At 51.4% G+C, this 13,026-nt stretch overlaps 1 protein-coding gene across 1 annotated transcript; it reads left to right on the forward strand.

Moving 5' to 3' along the window:
• The first annotated feature begins 8 nt into the window (after positions 1-8).
• Positions 9-8,762, forward strand: LOC105479770 (transmembrane protein 214). The gene is made up of 17 exons (XM_011738020.2): positions 9-205; positions 1,101-1,300; positions 2,174-2,324; positions 2,632-2,766; positions 3,009-3,091; positions 3,523-3,628; positions 3,741-3,822; positions 4,118-4,219; positions 4,605-4,746; positions 5,191-5,282; positions 5,529-5,577; positions 5,747-5,860; positions 6,095-6,212; positions 6,782-6,878; positions 7,065-7,233; positions 7,380-7,531; positions 7,781-8,762. Exons 1-17 carry the CDS (start codon positions 61-63, stop codon positions 7,905-7,907), a joined length of 2,064 nt encoding a protein of 687 aa, XP_011736322.1. The 5' UTR covers positions 9-60; the 3' UTR covers positions 7,908-8,762.
• The last annotated feature ends 4,264 nt before the right edge of the window (positions 8,763-13,026 follow it).

Consider the following 13,026-nt stretch of genomic DNA (forward strand, 5'->3'; position numbering starts at 1 on the left):
GGCGCGCCAGCGCCGGGCCGGAAAGCAGGGGAAGTGGCCGAGGCGGGAGGGCTCCGAGCCATGGCGGCCAAGACGGCGGGCGTGGGGCGCTGGGAGGTGGTGAAGAAGGGCCGGCGGCCTGGGGCCGGCGCTGGCGGCCGAGGCGGCGGCGGGAACCGCCGGGCGCTCGGGGAAGCAAATGGAGTGTGGAAATACGACCTGACCCGTGAGTACCCACCCTGCCTGGCGCGTACCCCGGGCCTGTCCGGCAGGGTCGCAGCGAGCCGCTCCCAGAACCTGGGCGCGAGCTCGCAGGCACATCCCGGAGCGCCACCCTTGCGTTGTCTTTTTGGAGCCTTACGGGAGGCGGACAGCTCCAGGGGAGGTTGCGGTCCTTACCTCCCAGATGAGTAAACTGAGGCCCAGTGAAGTTGGACACCCTGGCCAGGGTCATGTGTCAGAGGGGCCAGGATTCCGGTCCTCAGACTCTCAGTTCACTGCACACACTCTCCCAGCTGCCCAGGAACCTAGCCGGCCTCCCTGGGCAGGTGTCTGAGCTGGGAAGAGGCACTCTGGATCATTATACACAGTGCCCCCTCTTTAAGTAACCAGTCATGGAGGAAGGGACAGGAGGCCAAGCAGTGGGAGAAATGAGTGCCACACACTCAACACTCACCAGGAATTATAAGTGACACCTGGTTCTTCCACTGAGGAGTGGAGAAAGATTGCCACTTGTTGATTATAGAGTTGTCATGTCGGAACCAAGAGGCGTTAGGGTAGGACCAAGATGGAAAAAGCCTGCCTTTCCAGACTAGTAGCCACTCACCGAATAAGGCAAACCTCTATATCCAGCCTCTCTGCTTGTTCCTACATACTCTGATTTGTCTAATAAAGAACTGCCCCATCTTTATGAAAGAGCCCATAGACTCAAGAGCTGTAACGAAAGAAACTACCAGGAGAACACCCTGCCCTGCTCTTTAAGCAGCCCAAGAGGAAGGGGCTTTGAGACAGGCTCTTCCCTGGAGATTAATTAGGTGGCAGTGTGGGGAAAGGGACCACTGATAGGTGAGGCCTTGGGGACTCAAGGGTGGCCTGCCTTTCTCTACCTATCTTCACCTCAGCTCCAATCCAGACCACAAGCACCCTTTATGAGCGGGGCTTTGAGAATATCATGAAGCGGCAGAATAAGGAGCAGGTCCCACCCCCTGCTGTGGAGCCTAAGAAACCAGGGAACAAGAAGCAGCCAAAGAAGGTGGCAACTCTTCCCAACCAAAACCAGAAGCAGGGCCGCTTCCGCAGCCTGGAGGAAGCACTGAAAGCTGTGAGTGTGCCTAGACATGACACGCAGAAAGAATGGGGGCTTGAGATGTAGAGAAGATGAGAGGAGGAGGCGGATGGACAGCTGAGATCCTATGAAATTGGAGGAACACTTAAGGGTTGAGAGCAGGAGTTCAGGAGAAGATGGAAACCCCAGGGGAACAGAATGCCTGTAGCTAGAATAGAAAGGAAATGGAAAATTTATAGGGAAACATGGATTGGTAAGAGGAAAGCCTTGAAGACCCAGGAACACCAGGGAGGAGATGGAGAAACTGGTTATGATTCTCTGTCCTGTGGAAATACTGATCTTTCATTTTCTATCTTGTCCTCTGTTTTCCTTTTTTTTTTTTTTTTTTTTTTTTGAGATAGAATCTCCCTCTGTCGCCCAGGCTGGAGTGCAGTGGCGTGATCTCAGCTCACTGCAACCTCTGTCTCCTGCCTCAGCCTCCCAAGTAGCTGGGATTACAGGTGCGTGCCACCACGCCTGGCTAATTTTTGTATTTTTAGTAGAGACGGGGTTTCACTGTGTTGGCCAGGCTGGTCTCAAACTCCTGACCTTAGGTGATCCACCCACTTTGGCCTCCCAAAGTGCTGGGATTACAGGTGTGAACCACTGCGCCTGGCCCTCTGTTTTCCTCTTAAACATGTGGAGAGCCTGAGAGGATAGGGCCTTGAGATCAGCATTTTCAGCTGTCCTGTTCCATACTTAAAGATGTGGGTGCAGCAGAATTGCAGCATTCCATGTTCTTATGCTTAAAAACGGAAACCCTTCTTCCTGCTGCCACCTAGTTCAACCATTTTCCCACCCCTACCCCACTTCTTTACTCCCTCACTCACAACTCGCCATGGTGGGGGGTTGGGGGATTGTCCCTGGCAGCTGGATGTGGCAGCCCTGCAGAAGGAACTGGATAAGAGCCAGAGCGTGTTCTCTGGAAACCCATCCATATGGTTGAAGGACCTGGCCAGCTATCTCAACTACAAGCTACAAGCTCCTCTAAGTGAACCCACGCTGAGCCAGCATACTCATGGTAAGTCCTTCCAGCTTCCTCAAGCTCAGACAAGTTCAAAGAAATTCAAAAAGGGTGGTATAACAGATCCCAGTGCCCCCCACTGTCTTGATTTCCATGGGTGTTTGGGCTGGTCTCAAACACCTGTGACTGTGAATGTTTCTGGGCCTCGTTCTGTGATCCTCCCTCTGGGTCTCCTCAGAGGAAGGATCCCAACCTCAGTGCAGGGGCCTTTGCCTCCACTCACCATTCTCAGGGAGAGCACCACAGTTCTCAGAGCTGATGGGTGTCTGGTCCTAGCACTCACAATGAGGCCTATGGGCCTTAGATTATCCCTACAGCCTGGTGAGCCGGGAGCTGCGTGGGATCATCCGAGGGCTGCTGGCGAAGGCAGCAGGGTCTCTGGAGCTCTTTTTTGACCACTGTCTGTTCACCATGCTGCAAGAGCTGGATAAGACACCAGGTGAGGGGGCACAGGAGGGATGACCATCTTGGGAGCCTCCTCCTTTTTTTCCTGCTTTCAGTACCACTCAGTGGTTCTGTTTCCAGTAGGGAAATGTGCTAACCTTGACACTGTTTTTGGAAAGGGTGGAGGAAGTTAGGAGTCAGTGGACCTGGGGCCTGGGCTCACCACTGACAAATGGAAGATTTCAGGTTTGGGATGCCAAGTCATGTGAGTAGGTGTGAGAATGTGTATCTCTCCAGGGGAGTCACTACATGGTTACCGCATCTGTATCCAGGCCATCCTGCAAGACAAGCCCAAGATTGCCACCGCAAACCTAGGGAAGGTGAGCTCTCAGTGGTGGTGGGGACACCAGGAAGCTAGGACTGGGGAGTCTGGGCAGAATCTACATTGTTGGACTCAGGTTTGGGATAGTGGAAGACCTATAAGCCTAGTAATAATAGGTAATACTATTAGCACTTACTGTGTGTCTGCTCTGGAAACATAGCAGCCAGGTACTGCTATTATTTCCCATTTTTATAAATGAAAAGATTGAGCCACAGAGGAGTTCAGTAACTTTCCTAGGCTCAGTCATCCAGCCAATGGCAGAGTATAGGTGAAGCCCACAAACAATCCCTGCACCACGTGGTCATAGTGCTCCACTCTTGCTCGGCCTGTCCTCCCTCTTCCAGTTGACATCTCCCTTCCCGCCTGTCTTTGGGGGTGCTCCTGGTGTTTTGTCCTATCCCAATCTGCCTTCCCTACCGGTCTCCTCAGTTCCTGGAACTACTGAGGTCCCACCAGAGCCGACCAGCCAAGTGTCTGACCATCATGTGGGCCCTGGGTCAAGCGGGTTTTGCCAACCTCACCGAGGGACTGAAAGGTAACAGGGAAATAGGGAAGAAAGAGGGAGGGTTTTGGAACCGGAAAACTCCTGTTTGATGCCCCCAATAGGTGCAAGCCTGAGGCTTCCCTCCTGACCTTCACCTCCACAGTGTGGCTGGGGATCATGCTACCTGTGCTGGGCATCAAGTCTCTGTCTCCGTTTGCCATCACATACCTGGATCGGCTGCTCCTGTGAGTAATGGAAGGGCAGCGAGGGGAAGGCTCAAGGTGTCCCAGATGGCTGTTTTAGCAAAATGGGAGGCTGTGATCTTGGTCTCCAGGGATATGAGGAAAATCAGGACCAGCTTCTCCCACCATCTTAGAATGTGATGGTGAGGAAGGAAGAAGAGGGAGCTATTAAGGGCTGGCAGATGGGGTAGAGTTTACACCCTTTTTCCTAGATGTTGGCTTAGCTGGGGTCATGACCAAAACAGCTGGCATAGGTGGTGGTGTCCAGCGAACCTAACCTGTTTCTTCATCCCCACAGGATGCATCCCAACCTTACCAAGGGCTTCGGCATGATTGGCCCCAAGGACTTCTTCCCACTTCTGGACTTTGCCTATATGCCGAACAACTCCCTGACACCCAGGTAGTACTGCTCTGGGGCACACCTGCTGTGAAGGGACCCCCCCAGCACCAGAACCACGTTACATTTTCCCATCCCTTCTTCCTCAGCCATCCTAGATCTGAGATTTGCAACCTGGAAGTTCAAGAGTAGGTTTCAAGGGAACAGTGATCCCTTGAAATTATATGGACCCTTGAGTGTGATTGGCATATGGGCATTTTCTTAGGGATAGGGTCCATGGCTTTCAACAGATTTCCAAGGAGTCTCTGAGTAAAAAGATTCAGAGCCATTGCAAGGTCCTCAGTGGCTATTCCCCCCAGGCAGGCATGGGCTCTGAAGCAAGCAAAAGGTTCACATCATACAGCTCCATTTATAGCTTATGCCTGGCTTTCCTCCCCACCCCACCCAGCCTGCAGGAGCAGCTATGTCAGCTCTACCCCCGACTGAAGGTGCTGGCATTTGGAGCAAAGCCAGATTCCACCCTGCATACCTACTTCCCTTCTTTCCTGTCCAGAGCCACCCCTAGCTGTCCCCCTGAGATGAAGAAAGAGGTGAGACGTGGTGGGAGGCTGCTTCTCCTTCCCCAGGGGTCAACTGCAGCGGTCCCTACCTGCTGACAAAGGCCTTGCCTTCACAGAGCCCATTCTGAGGCTTTTCCTTAGCTCCCTGTTGACAGCTGCCTGCCCCGCTCACTCGAGCTTCACCCTCAGAAGATGGATCCCAAGGGACAGCACGTTCAGGTCTGGGTGGTTTCTGATGCCCGTCACTTGCAGATGAGTGATCTTTGAGCTCAGAGCTCTAGCTCAGGAGCCCCAATCTCCCGCTTTACAGCCTCTCAGAGAGCTTTCTGGAGTCTTGACACTGTTTCTCCACTCCTTAGGGTGAATGTGCGGCCTGGGTGGCCTCACTTAACGGGAAGGGGATCACCTCTTAGCACTCTCCCCCTCCGCCTGCCCCATGCCCCCAGCAGCCTCTCCCTCTGTCCCGCTGTGCAGCTCCTGAGCAGCCTGACCGAGTGCCTGACAGTGGACCCCCTCAGCGCCAGCGTCTGGAGGCAGCTGTACCCTAAGCACCTGTCACAGTCCAGGCAGGTGGGGTGGGGGGCCAGCCTGTCCCTGTGCTAGAAGCAGAAGGGGAGCCTGGGTCACTGTCTCATGGCCTGACACCTCTCAGGCTGAGTGGGAACATTGCTGGAGCAACCTCTAGGAAGCTGCTGCTCTGTGGGTGGTAGGTGGAGGGTCTTTCAGCCTGAAGGAGCCAGGGCTAATGGAGGATGGGAGGATGGGCAAGGCCGCATGAGCCACCTGATGGAGGGGTTGTGCTTTCCCCACAGCCTGCTGCTGGAGCACTTGCTCAGCTCCTGGGAGCAGATTCCCAAGAAGGTGAGGAGCTGGGAGGACGTGGCAGGTTGAGCCCTGTCTGGATTCTGGGTTCTGAGTAGGGGCTCCTCAGCCACTGTCCCTTCCCTGAGAAGGGACCCTGTTGGCATGGAAAATGAAGCAGGATGGAAGCTCTGAATTCCCTCACAGGCCAGACCTTTCTTGTCCATAGGTACAGAAGTCTTTGCAAGAAACCATTCAGTCCCTCAAGCTTACCAACCAGGAGCTGCTGAGGAAGGGCAGCGGTAACAACCAGGATGTCGTCACCTGTGACATGGCCTGCAAGGTGCTGGCACCCGGCCCCCTCCAGCCCACACGCTATCTTACATCTCTGTCTCAGCACACCCGGGTTGGGCCTGTATCACATTCCTGCCCCACCTGTCTGTGGAGCCCCCCGCTGCCTCCAGGGTAATGTGAAGGCTTGACGCTCTTCCGGGAAGGCCTGGCTTGAGGTCTGCCCTCAGAGGCAAAGACCAGCCCCTCTCGCTTCTACAACTGTCTCCTGCTCCCCTCCCACCAGGGCCTGTTGCAGCAGGCTCAGGGTCCTCGGCTGCCCTGGACGCGGCTCCTCCTGTTGCTGCTGGTCTTCGCTGTAGGCTTCCTGTGCCATGACCTCCGGTCACACAGCTCCTTCCAGGGTAAGCAGCAATGGGCAAGTGAGGAGGATGGCATAGGAGGGGCACAGAGCTACGTGTAGCACCCCCCGCCCCCACAGCACACATTTTGTCCTCACGAGTTCTCAATCCTCAGAGTAAACACTTTACAGACAGACTTTTCTGTCCTCAGATATGACACTACCATTTCAGATTAGACTAGGACTTTGCAGTATAGAAGTGCTTGCATATTCATGGTATCATTTGAGTAGGTGTTACCTCCTTTTAACTCCTGAGAAAATGGTCTCAGAAAGATGTAGCAATTAGCTTTAGGTCATAGCTAGTAAGTAGAAGGGCAGACCCTCAACCTGAGGCTTCCTGAACCCTGAGCCCAAGCTCTACCCGGCAGCTGCATTCCTGCACACCTGGCCCAGCAGGAGAAGGACAACTCCGCATGCCTTCCTCCACAGCAGGCTGGAGCTGGCTCTGTGGCCCTGTGAGCACACAAAGCTCTGCCCAGCACCTCGCTGTGCCTGCTCTAGGCCCTGTAGTGTCTGTCTCCCCAGTCCCTGCCCCTCTCATCTCCCGGCTCACCAGAGGCCCCCTTTACTCAGCCTCCCTTACTGGCCGGTTGCTTCGAACATCTGGTTTCTTACCTGCTAGCCAACAAGCGTGTGCCAAGCTCTACTCCTACAGTCTGCAAGGCTACAGGTGAGCTTCTCCCAGGGAGGGGAGAGGAGAGGCAGAAGAGAGGAGGCCTGGGTGTCAGGGAGGTGACAGTGGGAAGCACTTGTGATTCTCCTTTCCCGCGGCCTCCATTTCCCCAGCTGTTTCTTGGGAGCTAAGCGGTGCCTGAGGAGACTCAGAGCCCTCTTCCCCCACTTCCATCTTCCACAGCTGGCTGGAGGAGACACTGCCTGTCTGGGGCTCTCACCTGCTCACCATGGTGCGGCCCAGCTTGCAGCTGGCCTGGGCTCACACCAATGCCACAGTCAGCTTCTTTTCTGCCCACTGTGCCTCTCACCTTGCCTGGTTTGGTGACAGCCTCACCAGCCTCTCTCAGAGGGTAAGTCAGAGACAGGGAGTCACATGACGGGCTGGTTTTCCCAGGAGCAGAATTCTGGGAAAGGAGCAGCATTGTGTGGCCTGAGTCCTTAGGTCCAGGATGCAGTTCCCTGGATACTCTGACCCCATCCATTCTCCATGGTCCAGCTACAGATCCAGCTCCCTGATTCCCTGAATCAGCTGCTCCGCTATCTGAGAGAGCTGCCCCTGCTTTTCTACCAGAATGTACTGCTGCCATTGTGGCACCTCTTGCTTGAGGCCCTGGCCAGCGCCCACAAGCACTGCCATGAGGCATGCAGGTGAGACCTTTGCCCAGGGCTCCAGCAGGATCCCCAGCAGCCCCATTCCCGGGCCCCAGGGACAAGCCATCTCTGACCAGTCTCCCACACTGTCCTGCCCCTCGCTACATCCTTAATTGACAGCTTAAGCTTAATTGACTGCCCATCCCTGACCACCCTGGGATGAGGGTTGTGGGTCTAAGTTTTCAGCCCCGAGAGTTGACACAGCTACACACGTGCATACTCAAAAATGTTCCACTTTCTTTCCAGAGGTGAGGTGACCTGGGACTGCATGAAGACACAGCTCAGTGAGGCTGTCCACTGGACCTGGCTCTGCCTACAGGACATCACAGTGGCTTTCTTGGACTGGGCACTTGCCCTGATATCCCAGCAGTAGGCCCTGCCTCCCTGGCCATGATTTCTGCGTGGGCAAACCAAGACTGCAGCGGGTAGAAGGTGGCAGTTCTTCATGGGAGTCTTTTTTAACTTGGTGCCTGAGTTCTCTCCTAGGCAAGTGGCCAGTTGCCTCCACCTCAGTTCTTCCATCTTTGGTGGGGACAGGGCCCAGCGGCATCTCAGCGTCCTACCCACAATTCCACTGAACACTTTTCTGGACCTACTGCACATGGCCCCCAGCCTCCATCCTTGTGATGGTAGCCTCTCACAACTCCGCCCTTGCCCTCTGCCTTCCACTTCCTTCCATCTCATTTCTAAACCCCAAACAGCTTATCTCCAAAAAGACAGAACTCCCAGCAGGTGGCTTCTGTGTTCTTCTGACAAATGATTCCTGCTTCTCCAGACTTTAGCAGCCTCCTGTTCCCATTCTTGGTTACAGCTCTAGCCACAGCAGAAGGAAAGGGGCTTCCAGAAGAATATAGCACCACGCTGGGAAACAGCAGCCTCATCTCCACCTGAAGCCTGGGTGTGGCTGTCAGTGGACATGGGGGGCTGGATGGAAATGCCTCTCACTTCAAAATGCCCAACCTGCCCCAAATGCCTCTAAGCCCCTTCCTGTCTCCTCCTTCATAGTCCTACTTCTTCCAACTTTCCATTCCCCATCATGCTGGGGGACTCTGTCACAAGGCTCAGCTTCTCTCCACTGTCCATCCTTCCTATCATCTGTCTGGAGAGCAGAGCCCAGGTAGTTGTGTGCCTTGGGTCCAGGGAACCCTCCATCAACCTGAGACAGGACTCAGCATATGGTTATTGGGTATGCCTACCAGGTGGAATAAAGGACACAGATTGATTTCTAGCATTCCTGTCTGCATCCTCATACAGAAATTCCCCTAATTATGGTTCAGAATAACAAAATCTTGGGCCCTTGCCCTCCTGAAGACTGTAGCCATGGCTGTAATTAAGCTCCTGGTGGGGAAGGCCACATCCATGGTCTAAAGTTTGACCTGGTGGGTATTATAGACACTTCTCTTGCTACGCTAATTATACTGTCTGACTTGTCACTGATTCATATCCCAAATTTGCCTTGATAGTTTTGTGCTTGGAAAAACAGGGGGCCGTCTCTTAGGGGAATTCTTGGCCAGTGACCAGGAGATGTCCTTTCCTTGCCAGGACCTTCATTTTATAGAGCAGTGAGTGAAAGATTTAGAACTCCAAGGACACATGAGTCCAAGGGTTATCGCCAAAGCCCCTTTTTTTTTTTTTTGACTTGAGACTATAAGGAGTTAGATAACTCTGCTGATTTCTTAGTTCTCAGATGTGTTTTCTTGAATGTTTCAAGTCAGCAATACTAAAGAGAAGTTAGATCTAACTGCTGGTTTCTTAGTTCTCAGTTTGGTTTCCTTGAATGTTTCAAGTCAGCAGTACTAGAGATATGCTCTAGCAGCTCTCAAAGCAGATTCAGCTTCCCTCATAAACTCCCATGATGCTCAGCAGGTATGATGGCCAGTTACCACTTCCCTTCTCACGTGGAGCCCTGAGACACTCTGCTTTTTCAGTGGTTCAAATATAAAGTAGCAGATGTAAGAAAATATTGACCCAAAGTGAGGTCATGAATATAACAGCATCTCATGTGTTTGCTGCCTTTCCTCTGGAATTAGCCCACAAGCCCTTTCTCTCCTAGTGGCAATTAACCATGACCATCTTCCTGGAGAAGATAAACTACCTGGCAAAGGGCCAATGTTTTGGGACTGCTGGGCAGGAGAACTGGCCTGTGTTCAAGGCAAGTTGGAGAAAGGTGGCAGTTGTGAGAATGGGTTGTCAATGGCACAGGGAGGACAAGTTTGGTGATAACTTCTAGAAGTCCAAGGCTGCATCCAGCGAACCAAGGATGCCACAGTGCTGTGTTGGCTTCTAATGTGTGACTATATTTACCTTGCTGGGTTCATTTAACTTCTGACACTAAAATCCTGGGGAGCAACATTTTTCATCAACTTAGATTAATTGCCATCTCCACACTGACAGCTTAAGCTTAATTGACTTTATTCGATAGATAAAGTTTTTTGACCCAGTGTTGAAATTGTCTGAAATTTTTCCTTTGTGGAGAACTAGTCCAACACTGCACCTGCTCTGCGTTAAAGCAAAACCAGATGTCGAGATGTTTCATTTTTGCAGAGCTGTCAACAAACAAGAGTCCAAGCAGAGCCAGTAAATTGAACCAGCGTGGGCTAGCAGAGTGTATGACAGTGATGCTGATGGGTGGGGCAGTCACACTGTAACTATTGTTGTTACTGGAAGAACCGAAAGGAGCTGACACCTCAGTCACATCTGGACAGTAACTTCACACAGCTGAAGGTCAACCGATAACACACCATAAAGCTGAAGGGCAGTTTTGAGTATGGTTATCTCTTATTAACTTTATTAGCAGTTTTTTTTTGTTTGTTTTGTTTTTTTTTTTTTTTTTTTTTTTGAGACGGAGTCTCGCTCTGTCTCCCAGACTGGAGTGCAGTGGCATAATCTCAGCTCACTGCAAGCTCCGCCTCCCAGGTTCACGCCATTCTCCCGCCTCAGCCTCCCGAGTAGCTGGGACTACAGGCGCACGCCGCCACGCCCGGCTAATTTTTTGTATTTTTAGTAGAGACGGGGTTTCACCATGTTACCCAGGATGATCTCGATCTCCTGACCTCGTGATCCGCCTGCTTCGGCCTCCCAAAGTGCTGGGATTACAGGCGTGAGCCACCACACCCGGCCTATTAGCAGTTATTTCGTGGACTTGAAAATAATATGCATAACTCACTATGAAACTTCCTTTTGTTTTCCTAAGCCTCCAGCAGATTTCTGGATTCCTCTGGTTATTTGTATCCAATCCACACTTCAGTTTTAGAGCAGGGCAGCTTGATGGGTAGCCTGACTTACTACAATGGATAATATTACTAGGCAGATAGTGTTGCTGAGCTCATGCCTGCTATGTTGCCAGTCCATTCACAAAATGCCACCACCATAGATAGGGTGGATTGTTTCCCACAGAGCCAGGCACACCTGCCCTACCCTATTTCAGAATGACCCAGTGTCAATTACACAGGCATTTGTTTTGTTTTAAAGAGACAGGGTCTTTCCCTGTTGCCCAGGCTGGAGTGAAGTGGTTCGTGATCGTAGCTCACCACAGCCTCAAACTCCTGGGCTCAATGATCCTCACACCACAGCCTCCTGAGTATTTGGGACTACAGGTGCATGCCACCATGCCTGGCTACATTTTTTTTACATTTTTTGTAAAGATGGCTTCTCACTATGTTGCCTAGGCTGGTCCCACTGATTATAGGTTCATTGATTCATATAATCAGTAAACTCCAGGTCTCTAGTGATCCTCCACCTCGGGTTCCCAAAGTGTTGGGATATCACAGGCATGAGCCACATGCCCAGCCCTACACAGACATTTCAGTAGTTCAATGACCTCTGAGCATTTTGCTGTCTTACCTCACCTAAAGGAGTTTGAATTTAAGTGGACACTTAGAGTGATCTAAGTTGTTGAGGGGAGAAAGGGCCTTGTTTTTCCCTATATGTGCCTTGCTTTTCCCTATGTGCCCCTTTTATACTGGACAGTTTTGACAGTCTACTTGAGGTATAAGAAGGAATTTGGAGGGAGTGTCCACTGTTCAGGGTATGAGTGAATATTTAGTAAATATTGTCTATTCTGCCTATTAATACAAATGTTGGCTTTGCATGTGTTGTTGGATGTGCCTTGATGTAACTTTTTTCTGTGTTAGCGCATCACTTACTAATTTTTGAGTAGACTTTTTGTTTGTTTGAGACAGAGTTTTGCTCTTGTTCCCCAGGCTGGAGTGCAATGGCACAATCTTGGCTCACTGCAACCTCCACTTCCCAGGTTCAAGTGATTCTCCAGCCTCAGCCTCCCAAGTAGCTGGAACTACAGGTGCCCGCCACCATGCCCAGCTAAATTTTTTGTATTTTTAGTGGAGGGGCGGTTTCACCATGTTGGCCAGGCTGGTCTCAAACTCCTGACCTCAGGTGATCCACCCGCCTCGCCCTCTCAAAGTGCTGAGATTACAGGCGTGAGCCACTATGACCGGCCTGAATAGACTGTTTTTAAAGCAGTTTTAGGTTCACATCAAAATTGAGTGTTTCCATGTATTTCCTCCCCAACCCGCCCCCTGCCCCCCACAACCTCCCCCACCATCAACATCCCACACCAGTGTGGTACATTTGTTGAAATCAATGAACCTACATTGACACATCGTCCATAATGTAAGTCCATAGCTTACATTAGGGTTCGCTATCTGCGTTGTACACTCTGTAGGTTTTGGTAACTGTCCAATAGCATGTATCCACCATTATACAGAAGAGTTTCACTGCCGTGAAAATCTCCTGTGCTCTACCTATTCCTCCCTCCCTCCTTCCCCCAGAGCCCAAGGAACCACTGATCTTTTATTCTCTCCAGTTTTGTCTTTTCCAGAATGCCACATAGTGAAAATCATACTATGTGGCCTTTTCAGATTGGCTTCTTTCACTTGGTAATTTTTTTTTTTTTTTTAGACAGGGTCTCACGCTGTCACCCAGGCTGGAGTGCAGTGGTACGATCGTGGCTCACTGCAACCTCTGCCTCCTGGTTTAAAGCAATTCTCCCACCTCAACCTCCCAAGTAGCTGAGAGTACAGGTGGGTGCCACCATGCCTGGCTAATTTTTGTATTTTTAGTGGAAACAGGGTTTCACCATGCTGGTCAGGCTGGTCTCAAACTCCTGTACTCAAGTGATCTCGGCCTCCCAAAGTCCTGGGATTACAGGCATGAGCCATCGCGCCCAGCCATTTAGTAATTTGTCTTTAAGATTCTTCCATGTCTTTTCATGGCTAGATAACTCATTTCTTTTTAGCACTGTATAATATCCCCTTGTCTGGATGTACCAAAATGTATCCATTCACCTACTGAAGGACATCTTGGTTGCTTCCAAGTTTTGCAATTATGAGTAAAGCTGCTATAAACCTCTGTGTTTAGGTTTTTGTGTGGGCATAAGTTTTCAAACACATTTAGCTAAATACCAAGGAGCACAATTGATCATATGATAAGAGTATGTTTAGTTTCATGAAAAACATCAAGCTGTCTTCCAA

This window comes from Macaca nemestrina, chromosome 13 (assembly GCF_043159975.1).
Source record: "Macaca nemestrina isolate mMacNem1 chromosome 13, mMacNem.hap1, whole genome shotgun sequence".
Lineage (NCBI taxonomy): Eukaryota > Metazoa > Chordata > Mammalia > Primates > Cercopithecidae > Macaca > Macaca nemestrina.